At 50.5% G+C, this 22,103-nt stretch overlaps 1 protein-coding gene across 5 annotated transcripts in view; it reads right to left on the bottom strand.

Annotated features, from left to right (window-relative positions):
* PPP1R16B (protein phosphatase 1 regulatory subunit 16B) overlaps positions 1 to 22,103 on the bottom strand; it is a 62,898-nt gene that overhangs the window by 24,439 nt on the left and 16,356 nt on the right. For 3 of the 5 annotated variants that reach the window (XM_054218660.1, XM_054218659.1, XM_054218662.1), the window contains exon 2: positions 19,051 to 19,453. In XM_054218660.1, coding sequence (XP_054074635.1) covers positions 19,051 to 19,297 — 247 coding nt within the window. In that variant the 5' untranslated portion in view covers positions 19,298 to 19,453. Of the gene's footprint in view, positions 1 to 19,050; positions 19,454 to 21,465; positions 21,486 to 21,630; positions 21,711 to 22,103 lie in introns of those variants that run through there. The other 2 variants (XM_054218661.1, XM_054218663.1) reach the window with 2 other exon arrangements.

A 22,103-nucleotide genomic window follows, 5' to 3' on the forward strand; every position in this document is an offset into this window, starting at 1 on the left:
TTTTTTTTTAAATTTATTTTGCTTTGTATTTACATGCTGAGCTTATTAATACTAACAAAATACATAGTTTAAACCACCAAATTAAAAAATAAAACATAATTCCTACAGGGCTTACATGGGTTTAAAGCATCCCATTTATCAGAGCAGTATCTCTGAACATTGAAGACGTAACTCCTTGATGCTGGGAACAAGGAGTTGCAGGCAACAGCAGAGAGCGAGCAATATATCCCACTTGTCTCCCTTCATCCCTTTGATCTCTTGTCACCATCTCTTGTCCCGGGATGAAAGGCCCTGCCCAAGTCTCCACGTCAGTATTGCAAGTCTAATGCCTCCCATACCCTCTTCAGCAAGAGTCAGCTCAGAGGAATTATAGTTTTCCTTTCCGCAACAGTGGAGAAAAGCTTCAGTTTGCCAAAGTATATTGCATTTCCCAAGAAAACTGCCGTTTTCAAAATAATTAACAGCCGTTAAAATTCCCCATTAAGTTTCGCCATTAGCAAGGGCAGGACCATTCGTCCTCTCCACCATGGTGAAAACTCTGCTTACTTCTGTATTAAACCTGGTTTTGTTAATGAAGCATTTTATTCCATCCTGTTCGCTTATAAGAGAGCTCTCCCACCAGCAGATCCCTCACAGCAGGGAGTTTTTCATTACATATTTAACACTACAAGAGCCCAAGCGTCACAGGCCGCCTTTTAGCTGTCACAACCCAAGAAAGGCGACTTCCATCGTCTGGGTTTGAATGGCAGGTGGCCCTGTGCTCACTGCGTCCCTTACACCTCTGTATTTGCCGTCGGGGAGAGACGAGCCCCCTCGCGCCCTCCTGCTATGGCTGCTTCCGTGCAATGGAGGAGAAAAGAGCTAAAAAAACCCCACACTTGCAACATTAAGACAAGAGGAAAGCCAGGCTCGAGCTTTGCGTCATCTCCCATCGATTCCACCCTCCAATATTTTGACTTTAAAATCTATAGTAACAACAAAATGCTCTGGTAGCTAAACCCACCTTAGTAAGTTCATTAAAGTAATTAATGCTTAAGTGGCTGCTTACACTGCTCTGCTGACAGCACTAATTACAGGTTGCAGAGGTGGATCCCGGTGACAGCACGGGGAACCAGGAGCTGGTTTGAGGCTCGTGCACGGTACCGGGAAGACGTGCAGCCCCATGCAACCACTTGGGCCACATCCAGCCCTCCCCTGCTTTTTCCTGCTACTAAACACAAAATTCAGGTTCTCCAGCGCCAAGTACAACTGAGCAACTTTGGTGAAAGAATACATCTTTTTCTGCTTACCAACACCCAGCAGAAGAGGTCCATAGCATCTTTTTCAAGAGCAAGTCCTTCAAGGACGGGAGCAGGTGACCAGGCCCTTACAGACCATTGCGAGGACAGGAATCAAAGCACTCTGGTTCCTGGAGATGCCATGGACCATTTTATCCCTCGTGAAATGAAATGGGAGGGTCACACTCTCACTCACTAAACCAGGGGTACAACCTTCCTCAGACAAGCAGTCCTGTCCTTCAAACACGGGCAGGGATCCACAGCTCAGTGCGACTTGTGCCAAGAGCACATGTTTTGGGAGATGCAGGAGATCTGATCCTCACTACTAGGTCTGTGGTCAATTATAAGATCTCTCCTCAACTGTTTTTGGTCCTACCTTTGTCTGTAAAAAAACAGAGTCTTAAAAAAATTGACTACTTTCCAAGCAGCTGTTTGTAACAAATGCTTCTGGGATGTTTCCCACATTTCCCAGACTGAAGCCAATCCTACTCCAAGCCTCCATTACCACCCCAGTTAGTGCTACAACAGAGAAATCCTCTTCATTTCTCTACATCTCATCATAAAGAGTAATTCCTGAGGAAAGGAGCCCACCAGACCAGGAGCATCCAACGAGGTCAGGATCTCACATGAGCAGCTGCAACCAGTTCAGTTGTATAATGGAAACCTGACCTACAAATCTTGAGCCAAATTCTAGCTGTTCTCCTTTGAAAAGGCAGCGTGTGAAAGCTGCACGCTTCTCCTGCCCTGCTGCTGCCAGCTCTTAGAGCCATAACCTCTGGCTTGGCTCCGCACTCCGACAGGACCATTGCCTTTCCTCCATCCAGCACACCTGGGAAGAAGGGGATCGCCAGCAAAACGCAAGTTAAAATGGGCCCTGGTTGCACAAGTTGGATAATCTGTGCAACCTATTACTAAGGGACGGAGCGTGTTTTGCTGGCCAAGATCTCCATGCATCACCACGTGCCTTCGGTTGAAGAACACAAAAAGGAACAGCAGGCTCTGGCGCGACCTCTTCCACCTAACAGGGCACTGGGAGCACGGAAGCAAGGGACGGGTTCCCAACAAACACGCATCCCTCGCAGATCAAATGGCCACGTTCGGTGCTCTGGGGACAGAACAACTGCGGGGGCTAAAAGGAGCAAGATGACAATCAGGCTTGGCACGAGGCACGGATAGTTTTCGGGACAGACCGTGTTAACCTCTTCACTGCTGAAGCCGCACTCCGCCGAGAGGACTGTTCCTCTAGACAGCCCCAACAAACCAAATTGGTTTGAGGTGTTTTGTGCCTGGAATGCACCAACAGCATCGAAGAGACTGAAAAGGAGAACATACGCACCCGGGATGTCTACCAAATGAAACTGCCATAAAAGCGGAGGTGAACGCTCAGCACACGCAGGCGAGGTGCAGGCAAGGCCATCCCCGCTGCAGGCAGAGAGGAACAAATCATGGCAGCTGTGATCTGAAGAGTCACCGTGGCAAGGGGACAAGACGTGAGGCAATGCCACCTCCTCCACCCCAGCACCAGTCAGGAGAGCCCCAGGCAGATGGGAGCTCAGACAGACGGGAGCCCCAGGGCAGCTGGGCAAGACGTGAAAACCCTCCCTCGGATTTCTAATCCACAGTAAGAACCCAAGAGCATTAGAAAGAGCTTCTTCAAGGAACCGTGGGAGAAGCAGGAGCTCTCATAAAGAGCTCCTCACATTGCCAGCAGGTTTGGGATGCTTTGCAACCATCTGGTCCCTCCTTCCTCCACCCCAGAGTATTTAAATCAAGGAGTTTCTTCAGATAGTGGACTAGATTTGAATGACAAGGTTTCCTCAACTTCCTGGCGGGCAGTCCCTTCCTTTCCAGTACTCTTGCTGGAATGAAGGAGGAATTTGTTGCTGAGGAAGCCCATCCCCCAGGACTAACCCAGCAGCGAGAGACAGGGGCCAGGCTACGCAGACCCACTGACAGGTCCTATTTGGCCACGTTTCTGCACCAGCTCCCACCAGTCCACGTCACCCAGGGTACCGTATCTCCCCTCACAGATAACGCTTCCCTTTTCACGAGAAAAACAGCATGATAAAAACTGCTGACCCCTGCTCGACTTATCGCAGGAGAGAAACGAAGCCAGTTAGGGGTCAGGAAGGGGCTACAGGAGCCCCTTTGGGAGATGCTCCTCCGCCTCCACCTGCCTTTCCAGACAGCCGAGCGCCGTAAAGAACAACAGGAGCACAGCGAGAGATATTTTAGACATCGCGTCCAGCCACAGAGGAGGATAACTCACTAAAAACCTAATTAACTTAACGACCGTAGCGGCAGCTCTGCGAAACCCAGGTGATTTCAGAGGACGCGGGTGCCTCGCTGCCGCTCTGCGTCACGGGAAGCGCTGCGGCCGAGCCCCGGCGCGGGGCAGGAACACGGAAATTTCCCCCCCCAACTATTCTTATCTTCTCTCACAGTAACACCAGGCTCCTTTTCAAGACCAGGGCCCGTTCAGAGCAAACAAACAAGCCGCTGCTGCAGTCGCTAAACCCCGCGGCGGCCGGGAAAGGGCCGTAAATCACACACACAGGCAGGGTTTACACACAGAAGCGACGAGGAACTTGCATCTGCAATGATTTTATGGAACACCAGCATGGATAATGGTTTTGTGCTCCTGGAAACAGGTGATTTAGATTCCAGGGTGTCACAGATTTTAACCCTGAGCTAGTTTTTCCTCTCTTCCACGCTCTAGCATACATCACCATTATTGGGAGAGCAGAACCCACAAAAATCCGATTTCCTGAAGACAGAGTACAAGAAAATGATGTTTTCTACAGCAAATCAGTTCAACAGAGGCTCAATAAAACATGATTGATAATTAGTGTTTTCTTTTTGACAGCTAGTAGCAATTGTCTTCTCCTTACATCTAGTGCATTTGCCAATTTAAAACTAATCTGTCCAAAAATGAAACAAAACATCTGGCAAAAGATTCCCAGTGAATATTGGCTAAGATTTACGAAGTTATATACCAGAGTGTCACCTGCTACAGAATCAGACAATTTAACAGTAATTAGGGTAGAGCAGAGACAGCCTTGTGGAAAGAGCCATCAGGCAAATGGAAAATGGCTGGGAGCAGCTAAATCAGTTTACGTTTCCCCTAACAGGGGTAGATCAAAAGAAAACTAACCCTATTAGGAAGGAGAGAGACACTGATCCAGATTCATCGAGCAAAGCAGAACAGCTATCAAGTGACATTTATGGCTGCTTTCCTTACCAGGGTCGCACAAAGCAGCCAGCGTGTACCAGCGGATCTGGCCCAGATTTACAGGTAGACCCTTTGAAATAAGGACACTTCCCTGCCCCCAGCTTACTTTCCCAGTTAAGCAGCTGCCAAACAAAAAAAAAAAAAAAAAAGAGGCCATAAAAAAAAGCCCCCCAAAATTTAATTAAATAGAGTAAGCGATGCTCATTGCCTGTTGGCAGTGCTGTTCTCCCTGCACCGGTAGCTTGTCCTCATTACGGGCAGGTCGAAGCCGCGTTGCCAGACCAAGGCTCTTGGCTCAGCCCGGTTCAGCCAGCAGAAGGGCCACGCTGGAGGGACTTGGTTCAATCACTGGCTGTGCCCATCTGGAAGGAGCTCCTTCATGGAGCATCGTGTGTCCTCAGGCATCCCGCTCCGAGGATGCACGCCGCTGTGGTTACGTGGTCCCTGATACAAACCGGCGTTGGGACTAAGGCAGGGCATGTGGGTGCTCCCCCCGGGATGCTCGCAGCGCCGGGACTTGCAGAAACACAATGCACGCACACCCCAGGGGCACCATGCCTGCCTTCCCAAGGGAATCCCAATATGGATCACGGATCCCAGTACCTGCATCACCCGGGGCACCTGGGAGCCATCACCTCCTCCAGCAAATCCTCTCCCCCGCGAGATTAGCTCCCTGTTATGCACAGCTGCCACCACCGCTTACAAAGGGCGACTTTTAGTTAAATGTGGCCACTCGGCAACTTGCTGGGTGCCTGGACTCCTGCTCCACTGGTCATTTGTTAACTGCTACCTGAAAACCCTCTGCCACGCACAGCACGGCTACGGGGCTTCTCATTGACTACGGGGCCAGCTGGTGCAAGTGCCTTTGGAGCAGGACGCAGCCAGGCTGGCACGGTGGGACACCCCACAGAGCCCCTCGCACACCCACCCTCCCCAACCCCACGGGAACAACTTGCTCCGCAGGGGTGATGATGGAGCCAAAAGCTTGGAGAAGGCTTCCCTGGCCGTTTCCCTGCACGCTCCTGCCAGTCCCGCTGTTTCCGGAGCTGTGCGCATCCCAGGTGGATGCACAAGCACATGTACACGTTTGCTTTCCCCCGGCCCGTGACATTTTTGCTCAGGTTAAATGCCTGAGCCCACAAGTCAGCATTTTACACTATCACTCTGTACGCTGCCAATGGTGCCAAATCTAAAGAGGTTTTCATGGCTCCAGGAGGCTGTCCCAGTGCCAGGGGCAGGCTGCACCACTCCTGCGTGGGGGGTATCCTGCTCTGGCAAGACCTCCAGCCTTCCCTTCACCCACCCCACAAGCATTTCCACCAGCAAACCCTTTGCTAACAGCCCTCGGAGCTCTAACGATGAGACAAGTCGCTCTCGTGCAGAAGCGAGAACCTCCCATAGCATCGGGAACACACGGAGCACTCCCAGGCCCTGTGTGCAGGAGACACTCCTGCTTCTCCTGCTTCAGAGCCACCTCCTGTCCACCATGGGAAGGTGACCTCCCATCCATCAGGCTTTTACCGCAGCTGCGGAGAATTCAGACCTCTCAACAAGAGCAAACGGGTTTCTGCAACAAAACAGCCAGTGCCTAACGTTCTCTCGTATTTTAGTGAGAGAGAATAAACGTAGCCAAGGCTTTGCCTGAGTCTCATCAAACCTCCATGCTCATGAACAGGTCAGACAGGTCTGAGACCTCCCAAGGGGCTGACAGCAAGTTGGATGTTATTAGGATGTAAGACAGAAACTGTTTGGGACAGGGCAAAACTGCAAGGCCAACTTTTCCCTCTGCAGTGTGAATAAATATCTCTTGCCCCCCAAGTCCCAAGACGCCGTGGCCTGTGGGTGACAAAGCTGTTATTTTCCTCTCCCCGTTACACAGCAACCAGTGCTGGTGCCTCATGTCTCACCCCCTCCAATCGGCCCGCTGGGTTTTGAAACCCTCTCCAGCATCCCAGCTGTGACATCCCAGGACCTCCGCAGGCGATGCTCCATGGAGGAGCTGCTTCCAGCGGGCACGGCAGAGACAGGAGAGCTGGCAAACAAGGTGCCACAGCAATAAACAGCGTGTCGTAAGGAGGAGTTTTAAAATAGATGTGAGCAGCTCAGTGGGTAGGTAAACAGGATCCCCCGTTTCTTTCCTGTTCCACAGCTGGAAAAGCCACAGCCCCTTCCTCTGGGAGGGGAAGGAGGAGGGTGGGGAGCCCATGGCACCAGGGCTGGTTTCCACAACTGGGTAATGGCTGCCAGAGGGAACCACTGCTCCCCACAGCAAAGAGACGAGATGATGCTCCCACTGCTGCTGGGCACTCCTGGTGCTGATCGGGGCAACCCCCAAGGGGGACAAAATGCCGTGTCAGTATATTCTAATAGTGTGGGGTAGGAGTCCTTAACTGGGTGGTCTTTACACCAGCATCCAACAGAAAGGAGCTGAGCATTTTTCAGATGGACTCTGTATTCTTAAGGAGCACAAATGCATTGGGTGACCAAACCAAACTGACTTCAGTAGAAGTTAAAATATCCAAACGTGTTTAGAGAGCTGTGCCAAAATCCTTAGGGATACACAAGAAGCCCCCAGTTAATGGCAGCCGAATGTGCTCCTGTCAGAGCTTGGTCTAGAAAGGCTGAATGAGCAACGTGTTTCTGGAAGCTTTCAAACCCAAGAGACTGATACGAGGATCAAGCAAAGCCAGATGGCCAGACCTCTGTCTCGTCACCCTTGCCTTGCTCCGGGCACGGCTCCTTCCACCTCTCGCTGTCAGTCCCACTCCACAGGAGGAAATCAGTCAACAAATATTGCCCTTCAGCTAGAAGACAAGTCTTTGAATGTAAGTGAAACAAGAAATATTCCCTGTTGTCTTGTTCCCCTAAGGATAACTGGACAGATCAACGCTGCAAACATTCCCCGTTACTAAACACGTGGGAAATGTCAGAGCACTGAGTGATACAACACAATGACAACCCGAATCTTCAACCCCTGCTACAGATTCGATGCTGACCAGTCCTGAAATGACAATTTTCTTTTCTCTGAGGAGTGATGGAAAATTGCCACCGATGAGAATAATTTGGGTCAGGGGGCAGAGCGGCAGCTTGTTCATCGCTATTTCACAACCACATGATTAAAGTTATGGTAGAATAAGTTTCCTGTGAAAGCACACAGGGAATCTTGCTTAGATGCCCTTTAAGATGAAATTTTAAACTCACTGGCCCTTCTAATAAAAGCAAAATGGACTGCCAGCATCCCTCCATGGTCTGCTGTCACCTACCAACCCAGATACGTTGTGATTCTGGCACAGCATCCAGCAGCAGGTTGGAAGTGGACCGGTTACAGTCTGGACTGAAGCTTCATATCACATTCAGGACTCGCATCGTTGTTTTGACAGCATCAGCTTTAGGAGGAAAGAAAACCCTGTGATCAACTGCCTGACAAACCAGGAGGATGTCACTGCAGATCCACGGGGACTGTCCTCCTTCACTGGAGCTCTGGCTCTTTCTAATGCCTACTATTTCAGGCTACCAAACCAAAATTTTAATTAAAAGAAGAGTCCCATTTAAGTTCCCGAGGAGTCCTGCTCTGGCCTTGCTCATTAAAGACAAACTGACAAGATCCGACGTGAAAAAATAAACCAGGTCTGAAAAGTTCGAGAGTCACAGAAAGAGTCTGAGCTCCTAAGTAGGTTGAAGCTCGCTCCCTGCAGGAGCGCCATACGTTGTCCAGCCCCAGGTTTCTAAGTCAGAACCTGGTCTCTGTAGAGCTGACAGACTCTCCAGAGGGTTAATCACAGCATCCCAGTTTCGATCTCACCTGTCTCCAGTGACAACACACGAGAATGGAACCCAGCATTGGTGGTCAGATGCAGAAAGCGCTCATCTCTCGACGTCCTTTACGCAGTGAAATGGCTGTCCTTCACAGCAGGGGCATTGCTCCTTTCCAGCTCCAAGAGACTGAGAGCTGGTATGGACTTCCTTGCCCCAAGCCGTTGGGCAGACCCTAGATATCCTGCAGAAACCTCAGCACAACAGAGCTGCTCCATCCCTGTCCAAGGACTTCATGTTTTCATTCCAGAATATTCTGCTGGTAAAATTTTCCTTTTATTTAAGTACATGCTTTTCTACCCATGGGATCCTTCAGATTGGGTAACTTACAGAATCACAGAATGGTTTGGGTTGGAAGGGACATTAAAGACCATCCAGTGCCACCCCCTGCCCTGGGCAGGGACACCTCCCACCAGACCAGGTTGCTCAAAGCCCCATCCAACCTGGCCTTGAACCCCTCCAGGGATGGGGCAGCCACAGCTTCACTGGGCAACCTGGGACAGGGGCTCACCACCCTCACAATAAAGAATTTCTTCCTGATATCCAATCTAAATCTCCCCTCTTTCAGTTTGACGCCATTACCCCGTGTCCTATCATAACACTCCCTAATAAAGAGTCCCTCCCCATCCTTCCTGTAGGCCCCAATTTGAAAGACTTTGACTACACCAAGCCATCATGTCTCACTACGTTCAAGCCTTACCATTTCAACCAGAAGCATGCAAGTATCAGCACTTGATCTCCAACCTTTGCTGCTCTGTATCAGACCAGAGTGGAAATAACTTTGAAGGCGCCAGAATCTCCCCCACCCACTCAAAAGGGTGGATGTTTCCAGGCAGATGCAGCTGTAACCCAGGACAAAATACAACCTGTGTGCAGATAACGCTGCTCTACTGTGGAAACCATGAGCTGCCAACTGGGTTAAAACATGGCTGGTGCAACCAGTGAGAATGGTGTGAGAATGACTTTCAGGTTAATTCCTGCTCTAGTCTTCCCTTTTAGAGGTGAACATTACAGCAGTAGTCTTTAGGAGGAAAAAAAAAAAAGTGTTTTTTCTCATTTGGTGGCTGGTTATGGTGGGTTTTTTCCTTATTAATAGGCTCTCTCTTGTCAGCCCAGGTAAAGGCACACAAATTGAAGTGAGAATGTGAAAATTCGCTACACAAATTCAGAGCTTGGTGCTCTTGCACTCAAGGCAGGGACCACTCCATTGTGCCACCTTCAAAGCAAATCCAGGCAGGGCAGAGGAGACCACCAGGAAAAAGGGAACTGAGATCTAGCTTGACATCCTTGGCCAAACCGACAGATGCCGCAAACTGTTCTAAAATGTATACGGAGCACGAGAAACACAACCGAGCAACAACAGCCAGTTTCCTACAGGAGTAACATTTACAGCCCGTCTGCCTCACGCTATCCGGGGAATCCGGAGGCCAAATTCGGCAATAAGCAGTTGCAAATTGCAGGGGCCTCAGTGGAAACTGCATCCGCTCGCTAGGAGCTGCACATGGGCTCTTGTTCCCCGAATTACAAGGAGCGCAGGGTGCTTGATTGCATCTTGGCTCTTGATTACAAAGGCATCAGCAGACAGAATTAAACAGTTCGCTTCCTGGCCTATTTAGCATCATTTAGGTGACGGGTTAGAGGGTAGGCAAGGCTGAGGAGATGTTTTTAAGAGCTGTGCCAGAATCTGATTTTAATTTTTTTTTTTTTTTAATTTTATTTTTTGTTAAGACGTTTGCAGTGGGTGATAAGGTTTCTCAAAGATCTGGCCGGGCTCCAGAGGAAAAAACAAGCAGTGAAAGTGTATGTAAAAGCAGCTCTGCACGAGGTTATAAGGCACCGCCTGAAGCAGCTGCCATAGCAACTGCTATTAAAGAAAGAATTAGAGCACTCTTCACGGAAGTAGGAAAACTCGCAGTCAATAAACGTAAGGATGGCATGCAAAGCAAAATAAAGGGGGGATAAATATAAGCAAGTGGGAAAAATATGGAGAAGTGAACAAGAAGCAGGGCCGCTCGCACAGGTATCTGCTTTCGTGTTGCGGAGATGCCTATAAATACACTAAGACACCTAACTCCAACCTCATTAGCAAGCATTTTAGATACAGTTGATCCCGCCTTGGGGCAGGAGGTGGATTACATGACCTCCCGAGGCCCTCTCAACCTCTATTTTCCATGATTCTAGGAGGAAGAAATCTACACCAGCTGAGCTGACCCGAATCCAGAAAGGCAGGAATTTAAATCTGGAAAAAAAAATAAAAAATAGATTTAATCCACTTTCAAGTTTTTCTTGACCAGGATCAGGGGCAGAAAGCGGACCCCGCAGCCAAGTTCTTCCTGCCTGGAAACTACATTCAACCACTGCGTTTTCAACTGCATCAGGGCAAAGCAGCCACGTGAGGTTTAGCCCTGCAAGAAGGCTTCACCTCCAAAAATATTCATTTCCCCACCAATATTCATTTGCAAAGAAGAGGGGGGTTTGGGTTTTAGGGGTTTTTTGGATTGGTTTATGTTTGGTTGTTTTTGTTTTTCTTTCTTTTCCCAAAATACATTTGAAAACACGGCGATGCTGCAAACCTCCAGGTACCAGCAAGCTCTGGAGCATGATCAAGATAACGTCTTACGTGCTTTTGGCAGAATTGGATTAGATATCACAACACAGCACCGCGGCGAGGCAGAGCCTCTTCTGTCAGTGGTCACAGCCAAGGTGGGAAGACAGACGACATTTCACTCCGGGTCGCTGCTGCTTCTTACGGAGAAGATACCAGAGGCCCCCCACTGGGCTGCTATTTATGCTCTCTGGTTCCTTGTTATTGGAGTGGGACAAAGCACGCAGTTAATGGGAGCGTAGGAAGCAGCACACACCTGGAAGGCAGCCAGGCAGGCGAGAAACACGTTGCTTGCAAGAAACCCCATGTCACAGAATCATAGAATCTTCATGGTTGGAAAGGACCTTTGAGATCATTGAGTCCAACCATACACACACACACAAAAAAAAAAAACACCAAAAAAACCACCACCAAAAAAACCCCCTGACAACCTACAATCTCTGCGCTTCAGAGCATGCCCTGAAGTACCAAAGCCCCCCGGGGTGAGGAGCTGGCTGGGCTGTAGCGTCAGCCCTTCCATGCCGTTATCCCACCGAGCAGGCAGCCAGACGTGCTGCTTGCAGTGCTTCATCCGACCCATATCCATGGCCATCGCTGCATTTCCATCCTTTGGTCCCCCTTGGGCGGATGGCAGGCAGTCATCACCCCCTGGGGAAAATCACAAGGACAACCAAGCTGGGAAGTTACTGGCTAGAAAAAGCCACCGATATATCAGCAAGTATCAGGCTCAGATCAGGAAGTTCTGGCTTCGACATTTGGCAGCCTGTGGATATCAGTAAATAAGCAGCCATCCAAGGCCACCTCCACGTCATTGGAAGCCGAGCAGCCAGGACAGGGAAGGGAAAGGTTAAATGCCAGCGATTTAGCACTTGGTTGTACGTACGAACATCTCTGGGCACCTGGTTGAATTAAGGTCCCATCGATAATCTGCCTTCAGCTGACAAAAGCCCCGACGCTCCCGGCGAAGGCGGCCGTGGCATCCTGAGCCCTCCCTGCTGTGATTTGGCCAGGCAGGTTTTGCAGAGCAGATGGTGACCTTACATATCCCACCTGCTGCACCTCGCATGCACAGCCCTAAGAGCTTCAGCCTTCACTCCCCATCGCCCAGATCTCCTTTTGAAAGGGAGCACTGCTTACTCACGGTTGTGTTAGAGAAACAACCAGCAACAATACTAATGAACCACAGAAACGCCCAGTTTGCATTTAGGGGTACATGCAACCAAGGAGACACTGGTTCTGAGTTTCTCCTCCAAAACACATTGTGGACAAATTTTAGAAGCCAACTAAGCGATTTAAGCCACTTCTCGTAAGAAACAAAATCTGGGATTGGCAACAGTCATTGAACAACCCCTGTTTGATTTAAAACACCTTGAACCCAAATAGACCATCTTTACTGAAGGGATGAGTAGATTGAATCCAATGTTTACTCATTGTCTTGTAGTGCTCCTACAAGATACATAAGAAATATTGTCAGCGGTATCGGAAATGGTGGAATCTGGCACACGCGAGAAACAGAAACGGTGCAAAATTAACCCATTTCCATCACGCGAGCTGAGAACACGCGCTCTGCCGAAACAAGGTGGGAGCCGAAAGATGTGCCCATGGAGGCGGGGGCGGGCAGCCGGGTCTGGGGGTGGAGGTGTGTGTTCCAATTTTGATCAAAAAAAATTCCAGCCAGGATCCCTCCATCACTGTTTCCTAGCAAGGACAGTCAGAGCGCATTCGCGCGCGGGGTTTCAGTTCTTGTTTTAGTCAAGAAAAGCAATTGCTTGCAAGCAATGGCTTGGGCGATGAGCCTTGCTGTGAATCGAGAAACTCAAAAGACGCAGAATTTCTGGTCTGTAGGCAAGGAAAGAGCCTGTTTCTCAACTCGCACATCTGGAAACAACCAGCAGCGATGCTCAGTGCACGCAACAGCCAGCGCCTCAAGAACAGACACCCTGGGATCCTTCGGAAAGGGATTACAAAGGGGCTTGACCCACTGAAACCAAAGCTGGGGTCACATTTTATAAATCTCATCTGAAGTTAAGGAAATACTTCATTTTGTTATTTAAAAAAATAATTTTTTAAAAAAAGTATTTCTGATCAAACTTTTTTGTTTCGAGAAAGGGTTTGCAACAAAACGTTTAGGTTGCCTGCAGATTTGGGGGAGGAGGGCCTCACCCCAGTAAAAACCTGAGATGGACTTTCAGCATCAACATCCAAAAAGAAAAGTTGGCATTTCAAGCTCTTATGCAAATGGAAATAATTTTCCCACTTGATTGCAATTTCAGGAAGTAAGAGGGGAAAAAAAAAAAAAAAGATTATTTACTTGTTATGACAACAGAGACAGTTGCATATTCAATACTGCTCGTGCTCCTAGATGCCATCTAGTTAGCTGCCATATGCAAGCCACCCCGCGTTGGCATCGCATCCAGATTGCATAAAAAAGCCAAGTTAAACGTGGCCAAATATGTGAATCTGCTTTTGGAAGACATACCAACCACCATTAACAAAATTAACAAAATCCATGGTTGCCAAGAGCTCCCACACGCAGCTTCCTGAAGAGGACGGGTTTCATTTCCACACCTATGGAGTTCAAAACTCAAGAAACGCCTTTGTTATTTAACAGAAACTTTTCATTTCTGACTCGAGTCATTCCCCAAATACCCAGATATACACTCAGACCGCTGGTGATAAAAGAGATATTTTCTTTTTAGAGCCCTTCAAAGGGCACAACACCCAGGAGAAAAATCCTCTCAGACAGATAAATGCACTCGCTCGTAGACTCGGACACAGGAGCCCCATGTAAAAAGCTTCAGGAGACTAATAATGTGGGTGGAAAATTAAGGCACCTCATAAAAGGTTTTTAGTAACAAGGGAACAGATCACATCAACTTGGAAAGGTTAAAGAAAGCAATTTATAGACACTAATTAGGGCCTCTTTTTAAAGTGCCTTTGCAAATGACAAGGTTGGGTTTATTCCAGAAAGGTGCAAAGGGAGCGCGGTGGGAGCTGCCTGGGGACGGCTCCTTGGGGGGGTTCTGCCACGCTCGTCGTTACCAACACTTACAGGAGATTTAAGGGTCGGCATGAAGGGAAACGGGGGGATGTATGTATATGAATAAGCTGTGCAATGCTTATACCCTCCCCAGGGAAATCTCCACACCGGCACAGGACCTGGCGAGCCCCAAGCTTATGCCCGCTGCTCTGCTGACGGGGACCGTTCCGCTGGATGCCAAGTCCAAGGTCAGCAAATCCAAGACTTCATTCACTTGCTGGCTCACCAGCCGTACGGATCTGCACGGTTAAACTGCTGCAGAAACGCTGCTTTATGCAACACTCTGGCTCTGACAAAAGTTCTGCTTGCAGGATGAAGTGCCAGAAGGTGGGAGCTGAAGGACTTTGCAGGGATGCTCTCCCGGAGCCATGGCCGGTGCCTGCGGGGAGACAACTCCCATCCCAGAGCGGGAGAAACCAGGGCACCTCCAGTGCTGCTGGAAGGTGACTCGGTCCTTCAGGGGCTTTATTTCTCCATTGGTTTGACGAAGGGAACACAGCTTACCCCCAACCTAATGCAAACACCTGCACCTTCTGCCACTCAAGCGGGAGCTCCCCCTGCAAACGGGCCGGGTGTGCAAAGGGACTTCCAGGCAGCAAATGCCACACGTCTGTAGAGGCAGCCACTTTACCCACCTCTGGGATCTCTTTTGTCAACTTACAGAACGCCAGCTCCTCTCCCCGCGCCCGGGGGCTGCTTTTACAGGAGCTCAGCGATGTAGAAAGACTCGGACACGACAGCCCTGCCGCAGCGGGGGATGCTTTCGGGGATGAGGTGCTGCCTGGGAATGGCGGTACCAGCCTCCTCCCCACCGTTTCGGTCCATCACCTTGCAGGACAGCCTCGAAGGGCCACAACCTTCAACAGCCCTCACAGTTTATTTATAATCAGTACGGTAGCTTATAAAGCATTGCTTTGTTGCGTTGTAAAGCAGCTCTCCTTCGCAGCCGTTAGAGCAGCCCGGAGGTTGTACGCAACACGGCCGCTCACCATCACCTCTGCCCATACCGCTACGTCCTCCCCTTTGCACCGTCCTCCTGCAACCACGGCAGATCCTGCCTAGAGCTGGCTGGGAGCTTGAACATATTTCCACTCAAACCGGTGACTGTGATGCCCCTCCACAGCCTGCCCTGCCCGGCGCCTCCGTGGGGGTGCTCTGCTGAGGTCCAGTACCGCAACTGGGAGCGCTCTGCTGTCACCTCGGAGCTCACCCATGAACCCTCTGTAGATATTTCAGCTTTCCAAACCACAGGTCCCAGCCAGCACGCTGCAGCCCAGGGGGACGGCTGCCCTCCGTCTGGGATCATTGCCCATCACCTACTTCTCCCCAGCATGACTGTCTGCTCGCATCTGCCACCAGCGTGTTTGTGGCACGCTCCCTACCCTGGTTCTGTCAGCAGAGATCCAAAGGAGCTTTTAATAGCAGGTTGTTTGTTAAACCTGGGATATTTTGACAGATCTGTTGCAGAAGATGCAAGGAACGAGCAGGCAGGCGCCGTCACCCCTCTGCAGCTCCTGCCCACGCCAGGGCTGATGCTCCCCAGGAGCCCTTGCCTTCAGTCCTGCTTCACCACCACGCCGAGAGACAACACACCCAGCCACCCCTGGACTCGGCCATAGACAAACCTGGATTTCTTACATGGGAAAGAAGTCCTCTTCTCTCAGGCCATCATGTTTGCACAGCCAGAGAGGTCACAAGCTAGGTGGGAAGCTGGGGTGGCTCAGCCTGGTGGCCATCCATGGGGACGAGGGAAGGTGCTGCAGATACCCACAGGCGCACGGGAGCCGAGCAAAACAAGCGCTGCTCTTTCAATTACACCCGGGCAAGTGAAGCCAGCACGTCCAGGTCCCCAGGGACGCAGGGCTGCTCCCTGAAGGGCAGGGCAGGGTTTTGAACCCACCGATTCCATCCCACAGGGCTTGACCCACCACTTCCGTCAGGGGGGTGACACTAGAGGACCCCTCCCGGGCAAAAAGCCAACTCGCTATCCAACTCCGCTCTCTTTTCCCCGCCAATTTCATTGCACAGCGCCTACTACCATCCCCTCTCCCACCTCAGGAGGGAGAATGTTAAAAATAAATACAAAAGTACAGAAAAGTGACAAAGGCTGGAAAGGGCACACCCGCTCGGAGGTGACGCGTGCCAGCTGCACCCCCGGCTCCCTAACCTTCCTCACGCTAACTTCTCAACTCCTTCACCATTTATATTTCACCTCCCCCTCCACTTCCCACATGGAAACAAAAGATGATTCATACACCAAAATAATCACCCGGCACCTCCAAAAGCCCACGAATTCCCTCACTTTGGCCTAGTGCACCCGATAAGGAATTTCCCCACTTTGGCATCTGGGTTTGACTCTGTCCCCTCCTCCCTCCCCTTTATTCTGGTCCCACAGCACGGAGGGGGCACAGCAGGGACAGAATCTGCCCACACACTATTTTTAGGACTTAAATTATTGACCACAAATTTAATTTAAACACTCGATGCATCTGAAAAATCCAGCTACGCAGGGGAAGCGCCTGTGGCGCCGGGGATACTGCCCCTGCCCTCTTCGGAGGGTGGAGAGGCTGATTTTCCACCGCGCAGGGAAATGCCTTGATCACATTTGGTGTAACCAGCATCGCATCTGACCGATGGTTAAAGCCCACTACCTGGCTCCCCTACGGAAAGAGGTCAACGCGATTACAGCACCAAAGGAGACCTGCAGTGACGGATTTTCCCTTATAGGAGGAAAAGAGTGAAGCTGTGAGCTGAAAGCTCGACTCCTGCACCCTCAACGGCAAAGTATCCGTGTCCACGTGCAGTGCGAGACCGTGGTCCACAGGAGCTCTGACACCAGCACATCAATGCTGGTGCCTGCACACACCAGCCCTGCCTGCGCACTGCCATCGGGGTGCGCAACCATCTCCCCCGGTGCCGTGTTTGCAAAACGCCTCTGCTACTTGTGCGTCTCACACAAAATAAAAAAGCATTTTTAAGGCAGACAACGAAGCCGTTTTTCTCCTTCCAAACTAACCCCCTGGCCCAAATCCAAAACCAGAAGATGCAGAAAGCAGAATTACGAGGTTGGGCTTCTCGCAGACTCACTGGCCCCATCGCACCCCCCAAACCAAGCGCTGAGCAGAGGCACCACTGCTGCACGAAGAGGAGAACAATGAAACACTCGTTTTTCACCCCAACACAGCGACCTGTCACTTACAGGTGGGCAGCTGGGTACGAAACCCAAAGCCATACCCCGCCAAGCATCTGCCAGCGCAGGCAGAGGCGACAGAAGTCATAAATCTGTCATCTCAGGCAATGCCAGACACAATTTCACAGTAGGGCTCTAGTTGCCTTCGCTGCTGGGGCTCTCCTAGAGCAGCCCAGAGAGAGAAACACCAGTTCACTGGAGCAAAGAGCTGCGAGCAACTGTTAAACCTTTAAAGTAAGGAAGAAACAAGTAAAAGCCTGCAGTTTCCAGGGCATTATCACAGGCCTGCTCTCCTGGAGAGAGGCTACAAACGCACACAACAGCACAGACACACAGCAGGGCTTGGCAAACGCTCCCAACACACCGCCCAGGCAGGCACCACTGATGCAAAACATGCACTGGTAGGAGATGAGGACAAGTTACGGTGCACAAAAGGCCTTCTCAAAACGGGACATGACTTTGGGAAGATTCCTCACAAGACAAGATGAGGTTCTTGCCTTCCACCCACGTACCAGGCAAGTATATACTGCTTCTTGTAAAGGATGCTGGAAACCAGAGCAACGTTCACCAGCGGAGATGCAAGTCAAGAGGACAGGTTTTCTAAGCATCTCCTCTTGTCTCTGCCATGCCAAGGGACGAGGAAGATCACACCAGTTTCACTACCTGGCAGAGTGGCAACCCCAAAGGCTGCTCCAGGTCTCCTACAAGAAATGCTTTTACTTCTCTGCTAAGAATTTGCCCTTATTTCACAGTAGGGTTGAGCCCGCTATCTTGACATGGACTTTATGAGTAGTGGTACAGCGTGATTGGGTTGGCTGGAAACCAGGCAAGGATGGCGCTAAACCCCAAACCATTTAAGAAGAGGGGAGCAGATGGATTTATATCTCTTACAGATATCCTCAGCAGTGGGAAACCAAATGGCTGCCCACTGCTTATAGTGGCAGGAATGGGAAAATAGGTGACCCAAGCTCTCTTCCCAGAGAAAACTTATAAAAAAGGATCACTGCGTTGGCAGGGAAGTGTTCTGCATGTCATTCATAAAAACCATAGGAGAATTCCAGTGTTCATTGTAGGAAGAGAAGCCCAATTCTCTCACTTGGGAGAGTAGCGAAGGCCGCTTCTGGGGTCCTTTTGGCAGGGCTGAGGAGCCCCCCCGGCCCGGCAGCAGTGCTGGTGGAAGCTCCAAAGCTCAGCTCAGCTGCCCCATTTCCAAGCCACTACCAGAGCCCTGGCTCCCCACAGCTCCCAGGTTTCCCACCGTGCTGCGCTGAAGCTAATGGCGATTGACTTTAGACGTTATTTTTTTTTGCTCCTTTCAGTTTTTGAAGCAAAAGCAAAGCGTTTTCATCCACGTTGAAATGGTGCAATTAAACCAATTTCTGAACAATTTGCAGTTCTCTTCTATAGGATGCATTAAGCAAAGCCACGTTTTTCAGTATTTTGAAGAGGGAAAGAATTCATACATCCACCTAACTCTCAACCCATCCCCCCGAGCAGGGAAGCTGAAGAGATTTACACTGACATGTAAATCCCTGCAACAGACTTCTATAAAACCACTAAAAGAGGCACACCCAGAAGGCAAAGAAGTGTTTCACGCCTTCTGTAAGTAGAAAGTGTGAAAAGGAAAAAGATGAAAGCTGCCTCCCTTTCCCCATATCTCAGCCATAACTCCTGCCCTATCCTGGCATTCCTGCGTCCACTCCTGAGGTCAATGTAGGTAACGCTGGTGTCACACAGGGCTTTGGGACCCCCATAGCTATATCACAGATGGCAACACTCTGGAGACCAACATCACATCCAGGGTAGTCCAGTCCATGGATGTCTCCGCACACCACGGCACTACGGACCTCACACATAGCCAGACAAAGAAATCACCAGATACAAGTGCCGTACCTTCCTCCAAGTCGTTCCTCAGAGAAGCCTCCAGCAGAGCAACGCTGGCTTCAAAAGACACTTTCTTTCGGTTAACAGCATTTCTCTTCTTTTCGTGCTTCCGCTTCTTGTGCTGCATCTCCTTCTCGTACTGCGCCCATTTCTTCAGCTGCTGAGCCCTCCGCTTCTGGGCCGCCCGCAGCCTCTCCAGCGTGGGCACCTTATCCAGCAGCTGCAGCTCTGTCAGAAGGTCCACGTGGGCATCCATCGCTTCTGCTGAGATAGCGGGGATGAAGGATGTCCCAGTGGGAAACGACGTCCCACCGCAGGTCCTCTGGATCACAGCCGCCTGCTGCTATACCAGCATCTTGAGGCTGAGGTGGGAAGGGCCCATTGCAGTGCCTGATGAGAATACGGTGGAAACCTGAAAAGAGGAGGAAAGTGTGAGGGATCGAGTCTCATCATTCGGTGCAGACAAGCAACTAAGACCAGCCCACTGGAAAACGCGACAGGCAATACTTACCATCTCCAAAGATAGCTCGCTTCATTGTGCTTTAATTGGTTCGTTGTTGTGATTCTACCCCTCACCCACTCCAAAGAGCCAAGCAAAACCTTCTTGACTAAGCAGTAGTTTTAGCGTGCAATTCATTCACCTCTACAGTTCAAGTTAGCCCTCTCCTATGAGCAGAAGAAAGTCTTAATGAGCAAAGATCTTCCATAATATTTCATATCATGCCTCAGACAACTCAGGAGATTTGAGTACGGAGCCAAATCCTCCCCTCCAGCTGGTCCCTTCCAGTGCAACCATCACCCCTCGTTACAGGCATCCCCAATACCGCAGCCAGGACTGATGCACACCAGCAGCTGCCCCCCTGAAGCATTTTGGTCTGAGCAGCAAAGCACAGGGCAGAGGGGACCAAGACTGCAGCGGCAGAGCCCAGGGAAGCCATGGACACCAGACAAGGCCATCCCAGCACAAACAACCCAGAGGCTGGAAATGCATGGGGCCACCCATCTGGCACCCCGAGGCCAGGCAGGTTTTCCCAGAGGAGCTCTACCCACCAGGAGCATCATCTGCACTCTTCTACTTCATCCGTAAGTCCCTTCTCACCCCAGCCCTAGCCAAGGACAGACGGATAGGACATGGCTCCCAGGGAGGTATTACTAACACTTAAACTGCCTCAACTACTAAGACATGGGGTTTTGTGTTCATTTCTCTCTTTAGGTTGTGTTTTTCGTTTTGGGTTGGCTTTTTTTTTTTCCCCCACCACACACTAGCTTATTCTGGTTTTGCCATACGGGCTTCACAAGCATAGCAGTGAGAGCAGTTAAATCACAGCCCCGGACTCTCAGTATGACCATGACGATCAGAGACCTCAGAGAGCAGCACTACCCGCAGGGCGATCGGCCGGGGGAATCAACCCATGGCCAGCAACCCCATCACCTTCTGCGCAGGAGGAGGAAATGTGTCACAGAGTTAAGGAGCGGTCCGACAGGGAAAGGTGCATTTGAACTACAGCCAATGTCACGAGCACATTGAACGAGTCCTTTGCAAAAAGACCCGTGCAAAGCACATCGAATGGCAAGGTGAGCCTGCCAAATGGAGGTAAGCCGCAAATAACCACGCAGGAGATGAGAGCTCTCACGGTTCAGCTGGCTTGGAGAGGGGAAGGAAAAAAAAAATAAAAAATAGGTTGATGGGGAAGGGAGACCACGGAGAGCTTAAGTATTCACAAGCACCTGAGAAAGCCCCAACAGGGCAGCTGAAGCCATGCCTTGCTCAACTCTCCTGCTCCAAAAGAGAGGAAGCAACAGTCTTGTACGCAGTGGATGCAAAGCATCTGTGGGAAAAATAGCAGCAGAAGAAAGGGCACTAGACCTAGGTGGGAGACGTGGTGAGGGTACCAAACCTTACCCCATCCACCCAAGCCAGGAAGAGCCACCATTCGTCCCTCCTCAGAGGGCGAACAGCCCAAATCGTGGAAGATTATTCGGAGGAGCTGCAGGGAGACGTCCATGCCATGCAGCACATCCACCACGTCCCCGTGAATTGCGCAAGGCTGAGACATCTACTCCTTCCAAACATTGCTAGAGACCTTCCATGGGGGTTTGACCTTACCTATAAATATCTGGGCAGACTGACAGCGGGGCACGCCATTTCCTCCGCGAGATAATTGGTTTGAGAACTGAAAACAAACAAACTCAGCCAGACCACACAGGCAGGTCCCGGGCACTCGCTTTATCCAGTAAATGGCCAACAGAAGGCCAAGGGCAGCTTCAGCAGAACCTGCAAAGCTTATTTTGAGGGTTTCAGGAGCGACCTGAATATAAAAGCCCCTCTTCCATCCCATAAGAACTTAAGATTGCAAAAAAATGCTTTAGTTCCAAAATTAGACTAACCCAAATCCTTGCAAAAGTTTTTCATAAGAGACATACTTCCTAGACATCCAAACACTTGCCCAGGATGGAAGACATCAACTCAGGAGTTTAGCCGGCCACTGGGATGCGAGGGAAGAGTGCCACCACAGCTCCTCCATGACACGAGAGCCCCGCGCAGCTCTCCCCGGCCCCTGCCCGCAGCCCCCACCAGCTGGGACTCACCGCGGCCCCCACAAACCCTGCTGACAAGAGCGGCGTAAATGCAGCCTGCTTCCCAGAAAGCTTTATCGTGGGGCGGACGCATTTCCCAAGCGCAGGCACTTGGCTGGAAAGCTCTTCGCCACCTCTGGTGAACTCCGCTCCCCTCGCGGGCGTTCCTGGGGAGGTATCTTTTTTGGCGATCTCCGCTCCAGTAACACCGGCTGCAGATCTGAAGCCCCGTTCACAATACCCCGACGGAGGGGAGATAAGGGCAGGAAATGCCTCTCGGCATACCACACGCGGCACTCCCACCCCGCTGCTTTTCCAGGCCACTTCTGCCATTGTTCGCTGAAAGATGAACAAATATTTTCCAAAACACACCTGAAGTAGAAGCGAGGAGCTCATTCTGCAGGCTTATTAAAGCAAAGAAACCTTATTTCAGTGTTTCCCTGTTTCCTTGAAAAAAAGCTGGAAGCTTTCTCGGTGGTATTAGG

Source organism: Rissa tridactyla, chromosome 12, assembly GCF_028500815.1.
Source record: "Rissa tridactyla isolate bRisTri1 chromosome 12, bRisTri1.patW.cur.20221130, whole genome shotgun sequence".
Taxonomy (NCBI): domain Eukaryota; kingdom Metazoa; phylum Chordata; class Aves; order Charadriiformes; family Laridae; genus Rissa; species Rissa tridactyla.